This window comes from Pagrus major, chromosome 21 (genome assembly GCF_040436345.1).
Source record: "Pagrus major chromosome 21, Pma_NU_1.0".
In the NCBI taxonomy this organism is placed as follows: Eukaryota; Metazoa; Chordata; class Actinopteri; order Spariformes; family Sparidae; genus Pagrus; species Pagrus major.
Window position 1 is genome coordinate 26,725,560 of NC_133235.1, and position 24,746 is coordinate 26,750,305.

Consider the following 24,746-nt stretch of genomic DNA (forward strand, 5'->3'; position numbering starts at 1 on the left):
CATTATCCAATGATTTCTTGTCATTGTTTGACAAAATTACCACAGAAAGTATTTATTATCTCCCTGACCCCTCAGTGGTTTTTCTCCTCTCATCTAGGAACTTTTTGCAACAGCACTGGACTTTCTGAAACTGGAGAAGGTTGAACTGGGTGGATCCAGAGGGAAAATCCTCAGTGAGATGGTCTTCAGCATGAGTGAGGAGTTCCATGACCGCTGGCGGGCCCTCAGAGAGACCAAATATGACCCCCTGGACTATACTAACGATGTGAGGCCCGGTGAGATTGTTGCAGATCTTTTTGATATCACACTGCTGTGTAATTAATAAGCCCCAAAGGGCTGCGATTCACAGCATTTTTTAAGTGGCATTGACAGGCACAGCCGAATAATAAAAAATAACAATTACATTTTATTTTTCTGCTCAGCAGTGCAATAATTGAAAAGTAGCAAAGCAAAGTAGTTGCTAAGCGACACGCAAGAATCAGTGACAGCAGGCATTATTAGTCAGTGCATCAATATTTAATTTACTAGATATTTTACAGCTATTTCACCACAGCTTCCAGTGTGACTTAGCCAATCAAAACTGGAACTCAATCAGAAATGAATCTGTGTTATAATATATTTTTCACAAATTTGTTTTTTACTAACCAATACTGATCCATTCAGCTAAGAGAGGTACTGCAATGAAAATGTAATGCAATGAAAATAGCCTAATAAAATAAGTAGACACAAAGCTTTTTAATCAGGGAAGGGGCTGAAAATGTCCATAATTTCCTGTCTAATGCCATCTTGTGTCCAGGATTTTGTGCGTCACTACAGGCGTTTCATGGAGCAGAACAAAGATTTTGACCAGAGGCTGGGAACCGTCCTCAATCTGGCCTTCCAGCACTCTAAAAACCTAAAGTCAACCTTTAAGGTATGTCTGTTACACCCTGACCCCGTAACCAATCCCATTACAGTATTTATTTAAATAACTCCAGATAATTCAGGGACAAGGTGATGATCAGTTGCAGTAAACCAGAACTGGAACTTGGATTTTAGACTTTCGTAATGTCTCAAATGTACACTTTTCTAAAATTGTGTTGTTGTTGTCTAGTTGTTGAAGATTTTCAGCACCCTGCTTGAGAGGCCCAGGATCCACCAGCTGTTCTCTCCGAACTACAACGTGTTGTTGGCCATGTTCAACCAGGAAATAGACTACTGTCAGTTTATACTTGATCAACACAGAGATGGGGTAAGAGGGGTTGAGCAGAAAATAAATATTCTCAATGAATGTGATTGTTGACACAGTAACTTCAGAATGTACAAAAATACAGTCATGTAATCAGCCAGTTCAAAGAACAACTACTGTGACTCATATTGCATTTTAATTCATGCACTTAGCTAAGCATTTCCTACACATTAGTGTAAGTATAAATCCATCTCATCAGCCAAATTAATTCAGCCTGTGTGTCTTAGCTGCGGTCGGGCTGTGCTGTCCTGGGGAAGAACATGCCATCAGTGGCCGGCAACCTCAAATGGTCACAGGAGCTTCGGACTCGCATCCTCACCAACAGGAGCAACCTCTGCCAGCTGGCCTATATGTACGGACCAACTGTATTCACCACATGAAGTCAGAATTATGTCATGTAACTGTAACTGTCTTCTCTGATTCGTGATGGACAGTTTAAAAAAATAATTTGAAGTAACCAGAGATGTATCTGTTTTATTCCAAACACTCTTCTTCCTTGTCAAAACCTCACACCCTATATTGCAAACAATGCAAGTCAGTCATCATCAGTTCAAAACACTAGCATACACACTGCAAGTGAACAGTTCACTTGTCAACATGTAGAAAAGACAGATATCTCACTCCCTCTCACCCTTCCAGGCCTCTAGGGTGTGCTGAAGCAGACGATGTCCTCCGAAAGTGCGAGCATGTTCTGGAGGTTCTTCACCAGCATGATGAGGAGCTGTTCTCAGAGTGGACTGAGGGCCTGGAGCAAATCTGTCAAACCCACCTGAACGAACCACTGCTCACGCTGGATACTGACACGGGCCTGTTCCAGGTCAACTTCAGTCCTGCGGTAAGTAAAATGTATTAGTCAGAGCTCAAATATTTGTATCTAATTGTTTTTCGTGTACAGGGTTTTGTCTGGTGTGGAACTGGTGCAGAAAACTACAATACAATATTGATGTATCTTGTACTAAATTCATGAAAGATTTTACATTTCTTTCTCTGTAACCAGAAAGTGGTATGCTGGTATGTGAGGAACTATTTTTTATCAGCAGCAAACAGACAGACAAAATCACAAAATACAATAATTTACATATAATTGAAGAAACAAGAGAAAGTACAGCAGTGAATGAATATGTATAGCCTGCAGTGTAGAAATCAGACACAATAATCCAAGGATAAACAACTTATCTGATGTACTGTGTATGTGCATGTGCACTTTCTTTCAAGGTACTTGAATAACTTGGCAAGGTTGGCCTTCTTATATCAACCCCTCAATTATTCATAAATCTTAATAACGTCTGCACTTTAATCTGCAGCTCCTGTCTATTCACGTTTTACCGTCAAGGTAAAAGGAAACAAAACAATGAACTTCGACTTTGGATCACGTTGTTTTTCTCTTCTCTCTCTCCTCAGCTGACATCAGTGCTAAGGGAGGTTAAGTATCTGGGCATGTTGAAGAATGAAAACATCCCTAAAGCAGCTCTCCATCTCTACTCCAAACGGGACAGACTCTACATGGTGGGTAACTAAGCTCCTAAGTGCTGCACTGGCTATAGTGTCAGACAGCTGTACTTGTGAGTAATGTGGCGATAAATGTTTGTTTTTACCTGTGAAATATGTACAAAAAAACAACAACCAGTCAGTGCTGCATTGTATCCTGTAGTACACACAGACGCTGGCCTTGGTGACCCAATGGTACAATCAGCTCCACAGCACCATCCTGGCTGTAGAGCTGGGGTTGGTGAAAGATGAGATGGATGGGACAAGACGACAGCTGGATCCGGCTCTCCATGAGCTTACCTGGGTTCAGGACGAGCTGTGGGACTACATTCAGAGCACAAGAGACCTGGTCAAGGTACTGAAGCTTATTTTTAAGGAAATCTTTTGACAAACAAAAGGTCTAAGGTAAAGCTTGTGAGTGAGTTTTTTTAGTCTTCGTGTTGACATTTATTCATATTCTGCTATATTTAAAGAGAACCTGCGGTCTCAACTGCCTTATGTGCTGAAACATGAATAAAAGTTAATTGCAGTTATGGTTTATTTTAGAGTTTGCTCAAAAGCACTTTCAAATCTGCTGTGAAACTGTTGCCTGCCAATGTAGCATGAAACCTGGCGTTCTCCTCATGTTTTCAAAGCCAGCTTCCCTCAATTATTGCAAACACTTCTGAAACAAAATGCGACATGCAGCTGTCAGCCAAAGGGGATGTAATTACTGGATGTAATAGTTTCTCTCTTTTGCTCCCGCCAGAGCATTTCCAGTCGTGTCCAGAAGAGTAAAGCTAATGTGGAGGCTATTCAGGCCCTTATGGGCAAATTCAGCCACCGTGCCTTCATTACCAGAAAGAGCTGTGTTTCGACTCTCCTCATCTTCTCAGACATTGAGGAGAGTGTATCCAAACAGCACACTCTCATCAGCAGTACAGGAGAGCAAATACACAAACTGCTGCAGGTACATTCACTCACCTTACTCTTGAAGCTGCATTCTCAAATCTATGAATATATAATATGATAATTTGGTGTTTCTTTCCCTTCTTAACCGCCTCTAATTCATCACTTTTCCACTTTACTACAGGAGAACCAGTCTCTGCTCGGTCTTACAGACCTGGACAGCAGCGAGTGGAGGGCCTACACAGACTATGTGGACCGCATGATCCTGACAGGCTTCTCCAGTGCGGTCCGCTGCTCCCTGCAGTACCTCATGGACAACACAGACGCTGCCCAGCGTATTACGCCACTGTTTGAGGTTCAGCTGGTACTCAACGGCAATGAGATGACATTCGATCCCCCGCTGGACTTTAGCCACAGCGGTAACTTTAATGATATCGTCGATAAGATGGTGGCCAACATCACCAACATGGCGTCCTTCATTCCCAGAGTGGCAGAGCATAAACAGCTGGATAACTATCAGGTGCTGTACAGATTAGAGTCCAGGTTTATACAGGGTTAACGTACAAACTCACAGCCTTGTCCTATGCTATGTTGTTTCTTCATTCTGTAGTGTGACATAAATGAAATGGAGGATTTGTCAGAGATGTGCCATGTAATACGCTCACGGGCAAGAGCAGCTATTGCTAAGGTATGTGATTGTTTCCTGTCCACAAATGGAGGCTCATTTATGATGTGCACAGTTGTGTAAGCACTTGCAGTTGTGTTGAAATAAATTGTGTTGATTTACAGGTTAGAGAATATCAGGGATCATTTGCCAGCTACCGCTATCTCTGGACTGATGACAGGTTCGATCAAATTGCTTTTTTACTGAAAAACACTGATGGAGGTCCTTGTACATAATTTTGTTCTAATCACCTGAAAAATTATAATGATCTGAGGGAAATTGTTATTATTAAGGAAGAAATAGTTAAAAAACAAAAAAACATTTTAAGAAAATAGCTTCTTTTCTCATCTTTCACAGGTCTGAATTCATGAGGCAGTTCCTGCTTTACGGTCATGTCCTAAGTACAGAGGAAGCCGAGCTGTATGCTGACTATGAGCTGAAAAAGAACCCGCCCACTTTAGATAACTTCAAAGAACAGGTGTGTTTTACAACTGACTTGAACATAATTTAGTGTATTTGTGGAGCTGGTCAGTGCAACCATATTCTCTGGTCTTATTCACTGTGGCTCATATATCTGAGTCACTGTATGATCCTTCATTCCAGATCAACCTGTTCGAGTCTCTATATGTGCGAGTGAGCAAGATGGAGGACCGGCGGGTGTTTTGTGGCTGGCTACAGCTGGATATCAGACCCTTCAAACACACGCTGATGAATGTCATCAAGAGATGGAGCTGGATGTTCAAGGAGCACCTTCTGAACCACGTGAACCAAAGGTTAGACACACACATGCACCAGCACAGACACAGATATACTCTATGATTATCACTAAATATAAATTAACTACAAAAACAGATAAGAATTAACTAAAGATTGGAACAATTTAAGAAGTGATTATAAAATACAGAGCAGCAAAAACTGTTTCCTGTGTCACTCCTCTTCACACTGAAACTGAACATCACTCTCCTTCCTCTCTGTCCCACAGCGTGAGAGGATTATCCTCCTTTGTCCAGGACACAGCCCACGGCCTTTCTAAAAAGGTGTCAGATGGCGACTACGCGGGCCTGGTGGACATCATGGGGCACCTCATGGCCATTCGAGACAGACAGATCAGCACTGACCAGCACTTCAAACCTCTCATGTCAACTGCTGAACTCCTCAAGACCTACGGACAACAGCTGCCTGAGAGCGTCTACACACAGCTAGAAGTGTGTACTAATGCACAGATAAACACATTTCATGATATGTACATTTATGATTGCGTTACATTGTTCACTTTCCCACGTTACACAGGAGCTGCCAGAGAAGTGGAAGAGTCTGAGGAAAATTGCATTCACAGTTAAACATGAAGTGGCGCCACTACAATCAAATGAAGTTTCAGTTATACGCAGAAAATGTGTCCGGTTTGAGGTGAGGCCGTGTGTGAGTTGGGTAGGATGTCAGTGTCGCAACCCCTTACAAAGAGCTCAATATCTGACATATAAACCTTCTCACTTTCTGTCCTGCATTATATATGACTAACACCACACCGCCGTCAGTGTCTGCAGTTATAGATTGAGAGATGGAGGCAGATATGCATGGGCCTCAAATAATCCTGAATGTGCAGGTTTTTTTCACATAGCGGGTCAGTAGTGGTTGATGCAACTAAATACATCCACTCAAGTACTGTACTTAAGTTCATTTATGAGGTACTTGTACTTTACTTGGGTATTTACATTTTCTGCCATATATTCTACTTTTCACTCCACTATATTTGTTTGACAGCTTTAGTTACTATTTAACTGGCAGATTTAGATCAATAATGCAAATATAAAGAAAGAAATGTTTATCATTTAATATAATCAGTTAAGATCAAACTTATATTGATTTATATAATATTGATTACTGAGGGGAAACAGACAAGCTGCCTAGCATATAAACTATTTATAGTAGTTGAAAAGTGATGAATCCATAAATGCATCAATAACCCTCACCCTTTTATATGTTTTTTTTAAATACTGTATGTCATTCTGCATAATGAGTTCTTCCAGTTTTGTTACCTAAAGTACATTTTGATGCACTTTTGTACCTTTAAAGTAAAAATGTAAATGCATGAATTTTACTTTGAACAGAGTATTTCAACACAATGGTATTGCTACTTTAACTTAAGCACAAGACCTGAGTACTTCTTTCATCTCTGTAGGTCAAGCAGCACGAGTTCAGAGAGCAGTTTCGTACTGAACAGATCTTTAAGATCAATGTGGGGGAACCATATAAACTAATTGATAAGGTGAGAGATATGCTTCACATAGAAGCACCTCACAGTTTATGATTAAATAGAATCTAACAAACAATACAATTCCCTTGGCGTAACATTTCAAAATGTCTCTGTCCACAGTCTAATAGAACAGTCGCAGTGATGGAGGCCGAAATGAAGAAGCTACAGGACACAGCTGTCCTGTTTGAGGTCAGTTTCCCAGACTACAAGCAGCTCCGCCAGTGTCGCTCTGATATCATACTGGTCAAGGCAGTCTGGGACATGGTCATCTTTGTGAAGGTAAATATTAATAAGCACAAAACTAATGTATTTTTCAGTTATGTTCCAGCTACATAGACAAACTCCTAACGTTAGGCAGATGGTTTCCACACCGCAGGTAGCTGTGAATTCCATACCACGCAGATAGATGAGCTTTCTGGCTGCAGGGGGAAATAGTTCATTAGAGAATCACAGATTAAATGCTTCCATTTTCCATGTTCTCCGTGTCAGACCAGTATAGAGGATTGGACCAAGACTCCATGGAAAGAGATCAATGTTGAGCAGATGGACATGGAGCTCAGACGCTTCGCCAAAGTATGTAGCTTTCAATGGTCAAACATTGTAATCTTTCATTTTTGCTGGTATTGAGAGAAAAAAGTACATTTTGCTCATATTTTTGCTTATCCTTATTGCACATTGAAGGAGATGAAGATGCTGGATAAGGAGGTGCGGGTGTGGGACGTCTACGTGGGTCTGGAGTCGACTGTGAAGAACCTGCTGACCTCTCTGAGAGCGGTCAACGAGCTGCAGAACTCTGCTGTCAGAGAGCGACACTGGCAACAGCTTATGAACACCACCAGGGTACAGGACTGTCTCTGCTGCTTCTTCACATTGTCTCATACCATCTGATTCAATAATGTTTCATCAATGATCACAGTCTGCATTATATACTCGCCACTCTATTGAGTTTAGTCCTGCTCTTCTTTAATCTAATCTTCATGTGCTCTACCTTCATCCAGCTATCCAGCCAACTCATGTCCAGGCCTGTAATGAGCAGCACAGTTCAGTGAACCCAATTATCCTGATCTGAAATCTGATCACACTCCTGGTTGCTTTTGGTCCTCAGGTTAGGTTTGTGATGGGAGAAGGCACCACCCTGGGGGACCTTTTGGAATTGCAGCTTCACCGTGTGGAGGATGAGGTCAAAAACATTGTGGACAAGGCTGTGAAAGAAATGGCCATAGAGAAAGTAAGAAGCATAGAGACCAACCAGTGATAGCATTTTGTTTTATATATCATGCAGTAAATGAAACAGAGATGATTCCTTTTTCTTCTTCTTTTTTTGTCTTTCACAATACCTGAACTTAGACACAAATACTGTCCCAAATCCTTTAATTATAAAAGTTAATTTCCATATTCTTAAAAAGAAGACCTCAAATAAATCATGAAGAAGACTCACAATGGACAAGAAAGATGAAATTACAAATAATCATAGAGAAATAAGATGTATAACATACCTGGTAACTACAAATACTGCACATGTTTTTGTTTTTCCTCAACATTTCCTACATTCAGGTTTTGGCCGAGATAACCCAGACATGGAGTGTTATGTCATTGTCATATGAGACTCATACCAGCACAGGAACCCCTCTGCTCAAAGCAGATGAGAATCTGATCGAAACACTGGAAGACAACCAGGTAACATGGAAACAGTGCTGATTCTCCAGGTTGTGATATCGAGTGTATTACAATAGTTTAATGCGGTGTCAGTGTAAAACAGGTTGCAGTGTTGGGTTTAATATTTTGCTGCCAGTGTTGCTTTATGCCTCTGAGTAGTGCAGTCTGACACCCTGACGTTAAGAAAGTAACTTAGCAGATAGAAATGCATAGCAAGATGTCCAGATATTAATAATTGTATTTATTTATCCTCCTTTTATCCTGTTTCAGGTGCAGCTGCAGAACATCTTGATGAGCAAGTACGTGGAGTATTTCCAGGCAGAGGTGAGCGGATGGCAGAGGAAGCTGATGGTGGCTGACCTTGTCATCTCCTCCTGGATGTCTGTCCAGAGGACGTGGGCCCACCTCAACAGCATCTTCACCAACAGCCACGACATACGCTGCCAGCTGGCCAATGATGCAGAGCGCTTCCAGGGAATTCACACTGACTTCCAGGTGACACATAAGAGCACTCGCCTACGTGAGGCCATCTCAATATTTTCCTTTCCTTTTTTTAACTCCTCCTTCTCTCACCCAGAGCTTGATGACTGAGGTGGTGCAGAACAGTAATGTGGTGGAGGTGACCAACCAGCCCGGCTTCCTGGAGAACCTGGAGACCTTGCAGCAGAGGCTGTCGGTGTGCGAGAAGGCCCTAGCTGAGTACTTAGAGACCAAGAGACTCACATTCCCCAGGTTTTATTTTGTCTCTGCCTCAGACCTGCTGGAGATTGTCTCCAAGGGAACACAGCCCAAAGAGGTGATATATGTTGTTTTCCAGGAGAGTACGTATGAACAGATAGTCGTCACATAATAGTTATCAGTTCAATATATTCTTCAAAGTGGATCTTAGCTTTATGGAGCGGAGAATGTTCATATTAAAGATAAGAATGAAAGACAAAGTGGAAATTTGATATTGATTCATCTTTTTTTATTTTTAATCCCTGTAAACAACATAACCTTTAAAATAGGAATGAAACTATAATCCGTGTGTGTGTTTGTGCATTTTCTAGGTAACCAGACACCTGCTTAAGCTGTTTGACAACATAGCAGATCTTCGCTTCAAGGACCCAGACAGAGGTGGAAGAGGGGAGGAGGACGGGGAGGCAGTTGCTATAGGGATGTACAGCCGAGAGAGAGAATATGTTCCATTCTCTGAGCCGTGTGTCTGTGAAGGACAGGTATCAAAAAACTCAATTTGATTTCTGTGCGTGCAAATACTAGTAGCGTTATTTCTGTATTCATTTGTCTCATTACTATGGCACAGCTCTAATGAATAACCTGTTTATTATATGTACAGTATTCATTTACCATGTGTGATAATTTGCATGCCTTTCCCAAATATTATGTAATATGGAATTCTATATTTTCATGTATTTTTAATATTTTGTGTCCGTCTTCAGGCAGAGTGTTGGTTGAGTGCCTTAGAGAGCACGATGCGCTGTACGGTCCGAAAAGAGATCCAGGAGGCCGTAGCTGCCTATGAGGACAAACCACGAGACCAGTGGATGTTTGACTACCCTGCACAGGTCTGATAATATAATGTACAGAGTGTAAAATTACATTAACTTCATATAACACACAAATTATCTTTTGTTGGCCTCTGTTTTCCCTCTATTCACAGGTGGGGTTGACTGGTAGTCAGGTGTGGTGGGCCACAGATGTGGGCATAGCCTTTGAGAGGGTGGAGGAGGGATTTGAGACAGCTCTCAAAGACTACAACAGAAAACAGGTAGTTCTATAAATCCAGATGTTGTTGAGGGGTACGTGATCACATTGGATTTTTTTTTAGTTCAGCTGATTTCTGGTTTTCTAGATCACACAGCTAAACTCACTGATCCACATGCTGCTCGGAGATTTAACCCCTGGAGACAGACAGAAGATCATGACTGTCTGCACTATTGATGTCCACGCTCGCGACGTGGTCGCCAGTCTCATAAGTCAGAAGGTAAGTAAGACACTAATATTTGGCATGAGGCTTTATAAAAGCAATTGGACCCTCCTGTTGGTGTAACGCTATGTGTCTCGTAGGTGACAACAGGTCAGGCCTTTGCATGGCTGTCCCAGTTACGCCATCGCTGGGATGATGAAACCAGACACTGTTATGTTAACATCTGTGACGCCCAGTTCCAGTTCAGCTATGAATACCTGGGGAACACCAACAGACTGGTCATCACTCCACTCACTGACAGGTACACAGACATGTATGCCACACCCCTGGTTCCAAATGATTATATTACACATCAATAAAGATGTCTACTTTAAAAGGAGAGGTGGTATGTCATCCCTGTTTGGACAGGGTGAAGACATACATTAGTAATGGACTCAGCAGCTACACTCAAGATGCTCATAAAGCCTTAACACTTCAGTGTGCAGGGTTTGAAAGTAGATAGCTCTCTGTGAGTTTAAGGATGAAAACAAGTGTGTTTGGTCCATCCCTTGTGATCAAATAAGGGCAAAAAACATACACAGTAAAGTCTCATATCTGACCACAATGTATATTATGCACCAATACATGCATACTTGTATTATATACCACATTTTTTAGCAAATACATCCAAAATGTTACTATTACTATTACCCTACATCTGTTAGGTGTTACATCACCCTGACCCAGTCCCTCCATCTGACTATGAGTGGTGCCCCCTCCGGCCCTGCTGGCACCGGTAAGACAGAGACTACCAAAGACCTTGGACGCTCCCTGGGCATCATGGTTTATGTGTTCAACTGCTCAGAACAGATGGACTACAAGGTAGCACAGACTGCACAGATAGACTTGATTCATTTATGTCATATTTGCTTCATTCAAATTGCAATTTATAGTCATTTCACTCTTCAACTTACTCTCTGTCTCACATCACTTCAGTCCATAGGTAACATTTATAAGGGTCTGGCTCAGACAGGGGTGTGGGGATGCTTTGATGAGTTCAACAGGATCTTAGTGGAAGTGCTGTCTGTGGTAGCTGTACAAGTCAAGACTATACAGGATGCTGTACGCAACAAGAAACAGAGGTAGATGTGGAAGTAATGACATGCATTACAAGCTATTCAAATATTTATTCATTAATTTGTCTGCCAATCCAGTCTGGTATTTCTCTACGGACCTAATTAGTATCTGTGATTGGTACTGTGTGTATGTAGGTTCCATTTCCTTGGAGAAGAGATTGAGCTGAAGCCAACTGTGGGGATATTCATCACTCTGAATCCAGGTTATGCTGGCAGAGCCGAGCTCCCTGAGAACCTAAAGGCTCTGTTCAGGTCTGGTTTAAACATGGAGAAACAAGAGATTTCAAGTGCAAGAGTTAACACATGTCAATGAAAACTGATGAATAACTGGTTTATGAATTGTTCAGGCCCTGTGCCATGGTGATCCCAGACTTTGAGCTCATCTGTGAGATCATGTTGGTGGCAGAAGGCTTCATAGATGCTCGTCTGCTGGCACGCAAGTTCATCAGCCTCTACACTCTTTGTAAGGAGCTGCTGTCCAAACAGGTACATAAAACCACCTTCTACCTAACATACAGAACACTGAATATACTGTAAAAATTCCTTCTGCTGTTTCAGGATGAACATGTACTATTTAGAAAGTTATTTTGAAAGTTAAAGGAATGAAAAGCAAATTTTATGATGGCAGAACAACCACTCTTGGCAACATTTGTGGAAATAACTGTACAAATTTAGGACTGCAACTCCTACAGTTGGAAAGACTGGACTGACTTTTGGGGTCTCTGTTTTAATGAAATTGTAAGAAATGCTGCCAGTTGGGCTACTACATTGAAATGAGGTTCGCTCACTCATTAGATGCCAGCCTTGTTATTAGCTTATACAACTCACATGATGAACATACATGAACATAAATAACAGGGGCTCCTAAACACTCATCTTTCTTGCAAGATATATGTTTCGCTTTGCACTGATCATCATGCTTACACTATTAAAATGCAGTTGGGCTGCTTTGAATATCCTCTACTGTATTGAAAGACAAAATCAAATGTAATGAGAAATGCGATACATTATAGTTTATTCCCTTTATCTGATAGGATCATTACGATTGGGGGTTAAGGGCTATCAAATCAGTCCTGGTTGTGGCTGGATCTCTGAAGAGAGAGGACCGGAGCAGACCTGAAGAACAGGTATCTGTTCCATGAAATTATATATTGGTTGTAGTTTCCACAAATCTGTGTTTTTATTTGCATTACAACATCCAAACTGTCACTTCCTGCCTAGGTGCTGATGCGGGCACTACGGGACTTCAACCTGCCGAAGATAGTGACCAGTGACGTGCCGATTTTCCTCGGGCTGATCAGTGACCTGTTTCCTCAGCTAGACGTGCCCAGGAAGAGAGACCCTGAGCTGGAGAACGCTGTTCGCCAGTCAGTCAGTGAACTGCGCCTGCAGCCTGAGGAGAACTTCATACTTAAGGTGTCTAATGTTAACATTGTGTCAAAAAGGAAGTGCTCTTGAATGAATAAGTTTCTGTTCTGTTGCGGTACAATTCTTGACCAATGTAGATTTATAAATATAGAACTTTGGTAAATAAAAAACAGTTCATCACTGTGTTTACAGATACTGTATTTATACTCAATACTTATAAATAAGTATCAATAATTATTAATGTTGTAGTACTCAAGACCAGTCACAAGACCATTTTTCAAAGGTCTCAGTCTCATCTCATATTCGACCGCAAAGAAATTTAATAATTTATAGTATTTAAATGATCAGGAATCCAGTAAGATGCAATGTGTGTGTGTGTACAGGTCACTCAGCTGGAGGAGCTGCTGGCTGTAAGACACTCTGTGTTTGTAGTCGGCGGACCGGGAACTGGAAAGAGCCAGGTTAACTTATGTATAACTACTGTATCCATTAAACATCATATACAATAGAATTTGCACATTTATTATCAATCTGGCCTGATTTGCCTTTGTGAGAGTATATTTATACTGTTTATCCACCAGATCTTGAAGACCCTCCACAGAACTTACGCAAACATGAAGATGAAGCCCGTGTGGAGCGATATCAACCCTAAAGCTGTGACTACAGACGAGTTGTTTGGATACCTGCACCCTGCTACCAGAGAGTGGAAAGATGGTGAGGGGCTTCAGGAATATACAAGGAATTTAATAAGCTGTAAATGGTGATCAAGGGACCTGTTTTCTCCAGATTTTGGGTTGCCGTCAAGCAGGAGTAATTTTGATGCCAGGCCCCTGATTTATCCCCAAGCCTCTTCTCAGAATTAATTTGAATCTTTTAAAGTTGTTTTTCTGGTTCAGTGTTAACTCTTGCTAGTAAAACATAACATAATAGTACCACTGCATGTTTTACTCTTTAGGTCTGTTCTCCTCTACCATGAGAGAGCTGACCTCAGTGGGACATGATGGGCCCAAATGGATTGTTCTGGACGGGGATATTGACCCCATGTGGATTGAGTCGCTCAACACAGTTATGGATGACAACAAGGTCAGTTTGTTCTCTGATATCATCCTGTGTTGTCATTATTCTAATGCAGAATTTTGTCCTTTATCTGAAGGTTTGAACATACCTTCATCTTTACATAAACCAACCCAAAGTACACACAAAATACATGAACATGTTGCTGCTGCTGTGTAAATTAGAAAAAATACTTAAGCTCCACAAAATCTATTTTTTTCCTTTTCTCCCTCACCTCTGTGCAGGTTCTGACTCTTGCCAGTAACGAGAGGATCAGTTTGTCCTCCTCCATGCGTCTCCTCTTCGAGATCTCCCATCTGAGGGCTGCTACTCCAGCTACTGTGTCCAGGGCAGGGATACTCTACGTCAACCCACAGGATCTTGGCTGGAGCTCGTACGACACACACAAACACACAAAAATCACAGATTTCTATTTCTTCTGAAAATTTTTCTGAAATTGTGCTTTGATTAACAGTGCTGTCTTTACTGTATCTACAGATATGTGACAAGTTGGATAGACACCAGACAGGCCCAATCAGAGCGAGCCAACCTCACAATTCTGTTTGATAAGTACGTGCCGTACTGCCTGGAACAAGTCCGCTGCAACCTGAAAACCATCACTCCCATACCAGAAAACAGCATGGTGCAGGTAAGAAAACACACACTCGTGCTCATTATGTTTCTCACCTGCAGATCACAGAGTCTTACTGAATGTGTATACCTTTTAAATCCTGTCTTCTTGGTTTTATTCGACCAGATGTTGAATGTCTATGTGGTGTTCTTACATATTGTCAAAAGACAAATGTATTAGTGTTACATTTTATGCTTTGGCCAAGCAGACTCTGTGTTGCTTGCTGGACTGCCTGCTGACGGAGGAAAACACTCCTGCCGACTCCCCCCGAGAACTTTATGAGATCTACTTCGTCTTCGCCTGTGTCTGGGCCTTCGGAGGCGCCCTCTTCCAGGATCATGTGTGTGATTACTGAATGTTTGCTTGAAGATCTCACACCTTTTTACATAGCAGATAATCAGAAAACTCAAATTATTATATCACATTATGTGTTTTCCCAACATGCTCCAGTTGAATGACTATCGTGCTGAATTCAGCCGCTGGTGGTCCAAAGAGATGAGAGCGGTGAAGTTTCCTTCCCAGGGCACCGTCTTTGACTATTTCATAGACTCTGAGACTAAAAAGTTTAGTCCCTGGAGCGAGAAGATGCTGCCTTTTGAGCTGGAACCTGATGTACCATTACAGGTGTGTACGAACCTGAATTACTGCATAATATTGGCCTCATTTTGGACAAGCCCTTTCAGTCATATGATGCACTGTTCGTTTCAGACTGTGCTGGTCCACACCCCAGAAACCATCTGTCTGACCTACTTCATGGACCTGCTGCTCCAGAGGGGCAAACCTATCATGTTAGTGGGCAACGCCGGAGTGGGCAAGACCATCCTGGTGTCTGATAAAGTGGCAAAGCTGAAAGAGGACTACATGGTGGCTAAAGTCCCCTTCAACTACTACACCACATCAGCCATGCTGCAGCGTAAGAATCACAGGCATGAAAATGAATATTTTAGGATTGATGCTTCCTAAAAATAAATACAGATTCTACACACTGATGGCACAGTAGAGCTTTTGCAAGGTATAGCAGTGCTAGTTATTTCAGAATGTAATATAAAAGTGCAAATAGTATAATGATATATATAATAAATATATATATAATATATATATTAAGAATCTATGATTATTTAAAGCATTGACTAAGCAGCTAAAAACTCATGTCTGTTCATAAAAATTACGTACTTCAGCAGCTTAGCTATCTGACAATCTGTTTTGAGTGCCATTTGGCGTAACTTTCTTCGTCAACACCCTGAAGCCACATATATGATAATAATAATAAACTTTTTTTTTTTAGTGCCTTTCAAAACCAGAGTTACAAGGTCCTTCACAAACTACAATATCACTCACTGAGAGATAAAACAAAATATAAAAGACCAACATAAAATGTCCTGCATTTGACATGAGTGATCATGTAGCATGACAGGCTAACGTTAGTCAACAATATCTAACACACACTAGATTTGTTTGGACACAGTGAACAGATAAATCTACCTTTAAGAAACATAAACTAAGCACTGCATCCCCAAGATAAATGGATGGAACAGTGTCGGGCATCAGTTCTGTGGCAAAACAGTGCTCTGGAAAAGTCTCCGCCATCATTTTGCTTAGCCATTCCTTAGCTATGTCACGTATAAAACTCTGGCCGTCTGAATCTGTGTTCTTGAGATTGTCATTGGTACAATGCAGTTTCAAGGTTGCTCTGCGCACTGCCCTCGTCATTTTCATCAACTGTCTCATGGTTTATATGGACCTCAGGCGTCCTGGAGAAACCCCTGGAGAAGAAAGCTGGTCGTAAATTTGCTCCCCCCACGGCTAAGAGACTCATCTACTTCATAGACGACCTCAACATGCCCGAGGTGGACGTTTATGGGACCGTCCAGCCGCACACGCTGATACGCCAGCATCTTGACTACAACCACTGGTGAGATGGAGACACAATTTGTAAACACATGCTGTGCAGTGAATACAGGTTGTAATGAATTAAATGGTTATATTAAATCTAATTAAAGCAAATAAAACATCTGTAGGTATGACAGACAACGACTGGTGCTGAAGGAAATTCACAACTGCCAGTATATCACCTGTATGAACCCCACGGCTGGAAGCTTCTCTATCAACCCCAGACTACAGGTAAACACATTCATGCATACAGGCACGTAGCTCATACACATTGCCATTGCCTCTTTGTACTACAATTACTTTACTTAATTAGCTCATTAAACATTTTCACAAAGTAATTTATCAAGGTGCAAATTAAGACAGAATGGATTTAATCAGCAGTAAAAGCAAGAAGCAATTACTTGTCAAAGAAATGATAAACAAGCAAAAAAAAGTTTTAATGAAAAGTCTTTGTCACATCTCTCATTACTCCCCTCAGAGGCATTTCTCAGTGTTTGCGGTACATTTTCCCAGTACCGATGCATTAGCCACCATCTTCTCCAGCATCCTGTCAGCTCACTTCCTTCAGGGTGGATTCAGCTACGGGGTCTCCCGCTCAGTGGGAACTCTGATACAGGTAGACCCAGAGTATCAGTGCAGCATTTGTCTACATGATAACTTTTGTTTCAATCAGTGCAAATATACGTCTGTCAATTTAGAAGCCACTCTCTCCTTAATAATCCCCATCTGTTTTTCTGTTCCATTATCGCCACATCCATCCATCTTTTTGTTCTGCCGATCCAGGCGGCAATCTGTCTGCATCAAAAAATCAGTCAGAACTTCCTCCCCACAGCGATACGCTTCCATTACATCTTCAACCTGCGAGACCTCTCGAACATTTTCCAGGTAACACACGCAATCATTCAGATGAGAAAATATAAAACTATCTTATGTCAAATAATTGCTGTGTTCCTCTACAAGCTGGATGATGGATTTAATTCAATGAAAGAGATTTACTGTTAACAGCGGTATTGGTCCATTATCCATATTTTTAAGATAAGTGGGTGCTGAATTGCTAAATTACCATTTTAGCAGTCAAGCCACGTATATCTGACTTTTTTACCAGTCAGTGAGATACCTGTTCTGTGGGGACAGAGATGTTTGAAATGATTATTTATTCCATGCATCTTGGTGCGTAGGGTATCCTCTTTGCCCTGCCAGAGAGTATCCGTTACCCCATGGACCTGGTTCACCTGTGGCTGCATGAGAGCTCCAGGGTCTACTCCGACAAACTGATGGAAGAAAAGGATGTGGAGCTCTTCAACAAAATCCTGCTGGACACTGGCAAGAGGTATTTTGAGGTAAGACATGAGGAACGTACAACAAAATGTATTTTAGAAATGTTTTTATTCGACAAATTAACTTTTTGAATCAATGTGGCAGAAACCAAAATAACTGCTCCGTCTCTGGCTTCATTCGAGGGCTGTAACTGTGGTATGTTCGTCTTGCCTTTTTCATATTTCTGTGTCTGCCAATTTTCTCCAGGGAATAGATGAGTCCATCTTTATCCACCAGCCTCTGGTGTACTGTCACTTTGCCCAAGGAGTGGGAGAGCCTCGCTATCACCAGGTTCGACACATTCACACACACACACAAGTTCTTCAGAGCTATTCCGAGCTGCAGGCCATGTTGCTCCTTTCAAGCATCTATTTATTCTTTATTAGCTGTGGTAATAAAATGGGTGAGTTTAATTGTTTTTGACTTGAATCAATTTAGCCTGTGGATTTTCTGTAGCTCACATATTCAAAGACCTCATGGCATAAATTCCGCTGTCATGTCCCATCTGTCAGAATATAAATGAGGATGAATGCACTGTCATTAGCAAACTAATTACCTTTCTTTCCTGTATGAGGTTTAAATTGAAAGTTAATCAACTCCAGTCTTGATAAGAACGTAATTTCATTATGTATCTGGAAGTTACCACTGAGTTACTTGGACACTGCTGCTCTTACTCAAGAGAGCAAAGTTTGTTTATTTGCCTGTCTTGTCAGGCTTCAGACTGGGAGAAACTCCAGAAGACACTGGCTGATGCTCTGGAGCATTATAATGAGCTGCACGCTGTCATGGACCTGGTACTGTTTGAAGAAGCTATCCAGCATGTGTAAGACACACACGCAGACATGTTGCACGGAAACATATACCATCTGCTTTACCTGCAAGAGGGAAGATTTCCACAGATGAGCACATATGTTAATCAACAGTCCAGGCACACACTATTCATTCTGGTGTTTGTGTTCAGGTGTCGTATCAGTCGTATCCTGGAGGCCCCCTACGGTAATGCTCTGCTGGTGGGGGTTGGTGGCAGCGGGAAGCAAAGTCTGTGTCGGCTGGCTGCCTTCCTCAGCATGCTGGAAGTTTTCCAAATCACTCTGCGTAAAGGTTACGGCATCAATGACCTCAAGGTAAACATGCATACACACGCAAGCACAATTAGGCCTGTCACAATAATTACCTTTTTTGTCATAATTGTGATGATAATTGCTTCAGAAATAATTGTTTCAGAAATAATACTGTAATTTTAAGACTATTTTTTGCAACTGATATAATGATATGATAATGGCATAATAATGCACACAAAAACTTTTAAGCAGCAGTGAACTTTTAAAAGTAGGGAAGGCAATTCTGGAGGAAGGTAGTTGATTGTTGAGTCTCATTTCCAGGTTGTGAAATACCAACACTTTGGGTCGGTATTCGGCCTGAAATTCTAACCCAAAGCGTCTGTACTTAACAACAAAGATGGTCAAGGTCCGATACGATAAGTCGCTAACATAATTCTGGTGACAGGCCCTACCTCTATTTGATGTGATTTAATCCCAGATGAACCCGTTGTTTGTCATATTAATGTATTCTTTGCCCCTTTTCTGCAATCTCTGCTCCCCAGAGCGACATAGCAGCGTTGTACATAAAGGTGGGGGTGAAGAACATTGGGACGGTGTTCCTTCATACAGATGCTCAGATCCCTGATGAACGCTTCCTGGTGCTCATCAACGACATGCTGGCCTCAGGTTTGGATACACTGTTTAAAGACGAGAGCCTGTTCTTTTGTATCACCAGAGAATTCCTGTTTGTCTGAGCATCATTTGTGTTTTTTAGGGGATATTCCAGACCTCTTCAGTGATGAAGAGGTAGATATGATTGTGACGTCGATCCGGATGGAGCTGAGAGGATTAGGACTCATAGACACCAGAGACAACTGCTGGAGCTTCTTCATTGAGAGGATACGGAGACAGCTCAAGGTCTTAAAAAACATTTTAAATGTAATTTTAAGCTATGTATGACATCGTTGACATATATATATAAAATATATCCACCACCGCCCTTCTTGTCCTCCAGGTCGTCTTGTGTTTCTCCCCAGTCGGGTTCACGTTGCGGACACGTGCGCGGAAGTTTCCAGCTCTGGTGAATTGTACAGCCATAGACTGGTTCCACTCCTGGCCTCAGCTCGCCCTGCAGTCTGTCAGCTCCACTTTCATAGAAAAGATACCTGGACTGGAGGTGACAGCACAATCATCTCAGATTTATATTCAATTTATTTTACTTATTGACTACCTTCTCTGCTCTTTAGGGGGTTTAAGAATAGAAACTTGTACCTTAAATAGTGGAAAAGTGGGTGGTGTACCAGTCATGTTCATAAATATGATCAAAATAAACCATAATTGTATTTAGTTTATTAAGAAACATTTTGTTATTCTCATCACTAATATAATAATTAGCTAAATTTCTGTGCATCTTTTTCCTGTGCAGCCCAATGTGCGAGCATCTATCAGTGAATTCATCTCCTACGCCCACACCAGTGTTAATGAGGTGAGCTGTTGCAAAGCATCATGGGTGTTAACCATAGACTCTATGAAGTGAAGCCAATCCAGAGCGCCTTAATCCTGCATTCCTTCTAATGGCCAGCAGGAGGCAAATCAACTGGTTTCAAAAAGAAGTCCAATTTTATGTAAGGTTATAAGAAAATGACCCAATATGTTGTGGTGCGTATCTGCCTTGTGATTGACATGTCGCTCCCACGGCATGTCCTCAGGTTCTACCAGCTGTACCTGCAGGCAGTGAATCACATCAGCAGAGGGAGGAGGACTGATACTCACTCTTCATTCTTTACAGACTTAACTTAATATTTTAATATCAGAAATATTATTTGTTTTATTGACATTTGATTGGCGCTTGTTTCTAGCAAGATATTATCGAGTTTTTGCTGTTGTAAGCATTAATTTAGCTGCTCTAAAAACTCTATAAATGTAAAGTAATCACCAATAATATCACATCCTATCTTTGGACTCCATGCTTCAAAATAATAGTCGAGGTGGTGTGTCTGCACTTGGTGATATCCTCTCCTGACACCGTCTCTGACATCATCTCCCTGGTTTCTTATTTATCCACATGTAACAGGTGAGTGTTAAGTACCAACAGAATGAAAAACACTTCAACTACACCACCCCAAAGAGTTTCCTGGAGTTTATGAAACTGTACGGCAACCTGCTGGGGAAAAAACGCACAGAGCTGACCCAGAAGATGGAACGGTTAGAAAACGGCTTACAGAAGCTGCAGACAACTGCCTCACAGGTCAGACAAGCTACATGATACTGGACACATCTACTATGGCTGTTGACATGCTATATTCTCCTAATATGGCTTGCCATTTTCTGTGTATTTATGTCATGGCCTCTTCCTGTCTGTCTCACCCAGGTAGAAGATCTGAAAGCCAAGCTCGCAGTGCAGGAGGTGGAGCTGTGGCAGAGGAACACGGATATAGAGGCTCTCATAGCTAAAATAGGACAACAGACAGACAAGCTTAACCAAGAGAGAGCTGTGGCAGATGCAGAGGAGCAAAAGGTCCCAGATCATGGGGTTTCATTTCATACCACTTGTGTGTATACGGGATGAAGGAGAAACAGTCATTATGACACATTTTTCATCTTTTTGTTCCTTCAGGTTGCAGCGATCCAAGCCGAAGTGACTAAACAGCAGCAGGAGACTGAGGAGGACCTGGCCAAGGCTGAACCGGCCCTACAGGCAGCCAATGCAGCCCTCAATACTCTAAACAGGGTAAATCACCCGTGTGCACATAAATAGACCTGAATCCTCTCACCACACTTGATTTATTTGTTTTATTTATTTAATTCAGTTTGTTTTTATGTGACAAACTCTAGCGTTGCAAGGTTGGCTCCATCCCAGCCCTCCCAAATGAAATACTTATGTGTGTGTCTGTGTGTGTGTGTGTGTGCTCATCCAGCTGAACCTGACAGAGCTGAGGACGTTTCCCAACCCTCCAGCTATTGTCACCAACGTCTCAGCAGCTGTTCTGGTGCTACTGTCTCCCCAAGGCCGAATCCCCAAAGATCGCAGCTGGAAGGCTTCCAAGATGGTTATGAGCAAGGTGATATTTTACTGTGATGTCTTGTCGAGTGTTTCTCAGATTTATGTCTGGCTACCACAAAGCCAAAAAAAAAGTCCATCACCAATAAATTCCCAAAATAACATTGTGTCACATTTAAAATGACTTGTTGCTGTTTTATCCCTCGTCCCTCGTCTGAGTTGCCAACACGGCTGAGAATTGAATGTTTATATTTATCGGTTTTCATATTCTTTATACTGATCCACTGACTGCTGTTATTTTATCTATATTGAATCTGCTTTGTTGATCCTCGATTTCTCCTCTGCTATTTTATCTATCTTACTAAAAGTCTGTTTTATACTGAAATTTTTATATCCTCTATATTTTATGTTCTGTGCGCTGCTGCTATCTTTGCCTCCTGTAAAAGAGCGTTTTAATCTCAGCGAGGCCCTTTCCCAGTTAAACAAAGGTATAAATAAAACTATAAAAGGGATTTTAGCAAATACTGTGATACGTTCAACAGTTGCCAATATGATGTGTAGATAGTAGAAGTATTTTTATTTTACTTTACTTCTAAATTCCCCCTCGTGAGTTAAAATCCAAAAAGCCTGCAAAACTATTAAAAATGGAGATTGTGAGATGACACCATTTAATCTAATCCACACACACACACAATTGCACATCCAGGTGGATGACTTCCTGCAGGCTCTGGTGAACTTTGACAAAGAGCACATCCCCGAGGCGACGGTGAGGTGTGTGAGAGAGGACCACCTCAGCGACCCGGAGTTCAACCCCGAGTTCGTACGACAGAAATCCTCGGCTGCTGCGGGGCTCTGTGCCTGGGTGATCAACATCATACGCTTCCACGAGGTATATACATACCATACATAGTTAGTGTCATCCAAGCAAAGCCATTATTTTATGTTTTTCACTGAACAGCTACATGTTCTTGTTGTTTAAGCTGTTATTTTCTGTTTCACCAACTGTTGTGCTTCCCTGGATAGATTTTTGTAAGTATAACTGCTCTATTGTCGTTCGGATTTCAAATATACAGTGTGTGCATGATGATATTATTTCATACAGATAAAGTGTTTCTATTATCAGTTTACTTTGTCACTGATTACATGCACTTCTAAATGTTGCTGTTTTTGCAATAGACCCATCAAAACAATGGATATTTTTGAGTCAAACTGCTGTATGTGTGCGTTTGTTTTGTCTGCAGGTATTCTGTGAGGTAGAGATGAAGAGGATGTGTCTTTCTCAGGCCAATGCCGACCTGGCTGAGGCCGCTGAGAAACTAGAGGCCATCAGGAAGAAACTCGCTGTAAGTCTGCTGAGATCATCGTTCTTTTCTTTTACTTTATTTCTGTGTCTTGTCAATTTTAATTTGTAAATTATACAAAACAATAGCAAGCCCCAACATTTTGATAATATGACTGCTTTAGATTTTTCTTATAGATCATCAACCATCTGGTTATCCACTACTATGTCTTCTTCAGACCTCCCTAAATGCATTTTAGACACAGGACAATATGTCCATATGTACTAGTTTTGTTTTATGACATTAATTGTCAGGTTATATACAAACACGGGTTCCACATAGCGTTAAAATAATTTCAAACTTTTCTATGAGATGGAAAGCAGCTAACTCGTTTACTTCTGTTGTCATTTTCAGCCGTAACTGTCACGTTTGACGATATATAGTTAAACGCGATGGTCTGGTATCTAACGTTTCTGCTGTGCTTATTTTATGTCCTGTGCTGCTTTGCTAGTGTCTTTGATAAACTAAATCTACCCAACAGCAACATCTCAGACTAATTTCTAGCTTGGGGTAAACTCAGGATGTAATTTTCTCTTGTCTGTGGCCCAACAGAAAAATTCGATCTCCAACCTAATGTTAGTGAAAGTGTTGTTATTTCTGAGACATGAAAGCATCAAACATGCAATTTAGATGAATAAGATGCATACATGTTGAAATAACATTATGAAAAAGAAAAAAAAAAAACAAGGGTTTTCTACCCAGAAGTTATTGTAAACAAACAGTTTTATTGGTTTTAATAATTTTGGCTGTTCCTCCTCTCCTCCCTCTCAGGAGCTGGACAGCAACCTGGAAATTCTGAAAACAGCATTTGAGAAAGCCACATCAGAGAAACTACGCTTTCAGGAAGAGGTCAACCGCACCAACAAGACAATAGAACTGGCCAACCGGCTGGTCAAAGGACTGGAGGTGGGCACAGCAGCGACCAATGGGAGATCAGTTTAAATCATGTTTGTTTAAGTTGATTTCAGAGGTTTTGTCTACTTCTTAAACATTACCCACAGTACATTTGGAATAACACCAAACATAACATAAGTGTCCCACTGTGACTGTGCATGTTTCAGAGTGAGAACGTGCGCTGGGCTCACTCAGTGGCTCAGTACCATGAACAGGAGGAAACACTCAGCGGCGACGTCCTCCTGACCGCAGCCTTCATCTCCTACGCCGGCTCCTTCTCCAAGAAGTACAGGAGAGAGCTGCTGGACAACCTCTGGATGCCCTTCCTGCGCAGCCAGAAGGTCATAATCTTACACACAGTGTTGTTCCAGGATTATTCCAAAATGAAGTCATATTTTCCTCTGTCACTCTTTCCTCCTTTTCCTCCCCCTTTCAGTCCCACAGCTGCCTGTTCTCACAACACAAGATTTCTTTTTCCCATGTAAACATCTCTCTCTGGTTTGCTCATTTCTCTATATCGTCTCTACATCAGACGGCAATCACCATGACAGAGGGTTTAGATCCAGTGTCGATGCTGACTGACGATGCGATGGTGGCCCAGTGGAACAATGAAGGCTTACCAGGAGACAAAATGTCAACTCAGAACGCAACCATCCTCACTAACTGTGAGCTGTGGCATCAAATATCCCACTGAGCAAAACATATTCAAAAGACGTCCATTCAAAGTTTTTGTCGTACGTTCAAAAGACATCCACTGAGGAGTCAGAATGAAAGGTTTTGTGACGGCCCTTTTAGACGTCTTTATAACGTTCACTCTTGACATCCAAGTGACATCCTTGCTGAGTTCAAGATAAAGTTATTTCATTGTCATTTTTAGACTTGTTAGACCCTTTTCAACTCAGATTACAGACGTCCAAAGGACAGCTTCTTGGTGTTGAAGTTTTTGGGCTTCATTTAAGCTTTTAATGACAAGCAACTGTCTTTCCAAGGTC

The 24,746-nt window shown here is 41.5% G+C and overlaps 1 protein-coding gene across 1 annotated transcript in view; it reads left to right on the forward strand.

Moving 5' to 3' along the window:
• The window catches only part of dnah9l (dynein, axonemal, heavy polypeptide 9 like), a 34,557-nt gene that overhangs the window by 1,782 nt on the left and 8,029 nt on the right, over positions 1–24,746 (forward strand). The window contains exons 5-67 of the mRNA XM_073491744.1: positions 98–265; positions 797–913; positions 1,094–1,231; positions 1,456–1,580; positions 1,868–2,063; positions 2,630–2,734; positions 2,880–3,071; positions 3,465–3,665; positions 3,789–4,124; positions 4,215–4,292; positions 4,394–4,449; positions 4,626–4,746; positions 4,872–5,041; positions 5,251–5,473; positions 5,559–5,675; positions 6,448–6,534; positions 6,643–6,801; positions 7,012–7,095; positions 7,204–7,362; positions 7,628–7,750; positions 8,077–8,199; positions 8,449–8,673; positions 8,756–8,974; positions 9,228–9,395; positions 9,618–9,743; positions 9,839–9,946; positions 10,031–10,162; positions 10,246–10,406; positions 10,810–10,966; positions 11,081–11,226; positions 11,356–11,472; positions 11,568–11,706; positions 12,255–12,347; positions 12,442–12,636; positions 12,972–13,049; positions 13,170–13,302; positions 13,544–13,671; positions 13,887–14,035; positions 14,140–14,290; positions 14,481–14,612; positions 14,723–14,896; positions 14,981–15,185; positions 16,019–16,184; positions 16,291–16,393; positions 16,641–16,778; positions 16,946–17,047; positions 17,341–17,502; positions 17,687–17,770; positions 18,193–18,302; positions 18,441–18,603; positions 19,083–19,206; positions 19,295–19,437; positions 19,535–19,696; positions 19,946–20,005; positions 20,594–20,767; positions 20,891–21,037; positions 21,137–21,250; positions 21,438–21,581; positions 22,227–22,409; positions 22,762–22,863; positions 23,632–23,766; positions 23,922–24,095; positions 24,287–24,419. Of these exons, the coding sequence (XP_073347845.1) occupies positions 98–265; positions 797–913; positions 1,094–1,231; positions 1,456–1,580; positions 1,868–2,063; positions 2,630–2,734; positions 2,880–3,071; positions 3,465–3,665; positions 3,789–4,124; positions 4,215–4,292; positions 4,394–4,449; positions 4,626–4,746; positions 4,872–5,041; positions 5,251–5,473; positions 5,559–5,675; positions 6,448–6,534; positions 6,643–6,801; positions 7,012–7,095; positions 7,204–7,362; positions 7,628–7,750; positions 8,077–8,199; positions 8,449–8,673; positions 8,756–8,974; positions 9,228–9,395; positions 9,618–9,743; positions 9,839–9,946; positions 10,031–10,162; positions 10,246–10,406; positions 10,810–10,966; positions 11,081–11,226; positions 11,356–11,472; positions 11,568–11,706; positions 12,255–12,347; positions 12,442–12,636; positions 12,972–13,049; positions 13,170–13,302; positions 13,544–13,671; positions 13,887–14,035; positions 14,140–14,290; positions 14,481–14,612; positions 14,723–14,896; positions 14,981–15,185; positions 16,019–16,184; positions 16,291–16,393; positions 16,641–16,778; positions 16,946–17,047; positions 17,341–17,502; positions 17,687–17,770; positions 18,193–18,302; positions 18,441–18,603; positions 19,083–19,206; positions 19,295–19,437; positions 19,535–19,696; positions 19,946–20,005; positions 20,594–20,767; positions 20,891–21,037; positions 21,137–21,250; positions 21,438–21,581; positions 22,227–22,409; positions 22,762–22,863; positions 23,632–23,766; positions 23,922–24,095; positions 24,287–24,419 (9,037 nt within the window). The remainder of the gene's footprint in view (positions 1–97; positions 266–796; positions 914–1,093; positions 1,232–1,455; positions 1,581–1,867; positions 2,064–2,629; positions 2,735–2,879; positions 3,072–3,464; positions 3,666–3,788; positions 4,125–4,214; positions 4,293–4,393; positions 4,450–4,625; positions 4,747–4,871; positions 5,042–5,250; positions 5,474–5,558; positions 5,676–6,447; positions 6,535–6,642; positions 6,802–7,011; positions 7,096–7,203; positions 7,363–7,627; positions 7,751–8,076; positions 8,200–8,448; positions 8,674–8,755; positions 8,975–9,227; positions 9,396–9,617; positions 9,744–9,838; positions 9,947–10,030; positions 10,163–10,245; positions 10,407–10,809; positions 10,967–11,080; positions 11,227–11,355; positions 11,473–11,567; positions 11,707–12,254; positions 12,348–12,441; positions 12,637–12,971; positions 13,050–13,169; positions 13,303–13,543; positions 13,672–13,886; positions 14,036–14,139; positions 14,291–14,480; positions 14,613–14,722; positions 14,897–14,980; positions 15,186–16,018; positions 16,185–16,290; positions 16,394–16,640; positions 16,779–16,945; positions 17,048–17,340; positions 17,503–17,686; positions 17,771–18,192; positions 18,303–18,440; positions 18,604–19,082; positions 19,207–19,294; positions 19,438–19,534; positions 19,697–19,945; positions 20,006–20,593; positions 20,768–20,890; positions 21,038–21,136; positions 21,251–21,437; positions 21,582–22,226; positions 22,410–22,761; positions 22,864–23,631; positions 23,767–23,921; positions 24,096–24,286; positions 24,420–24,746) is intronic.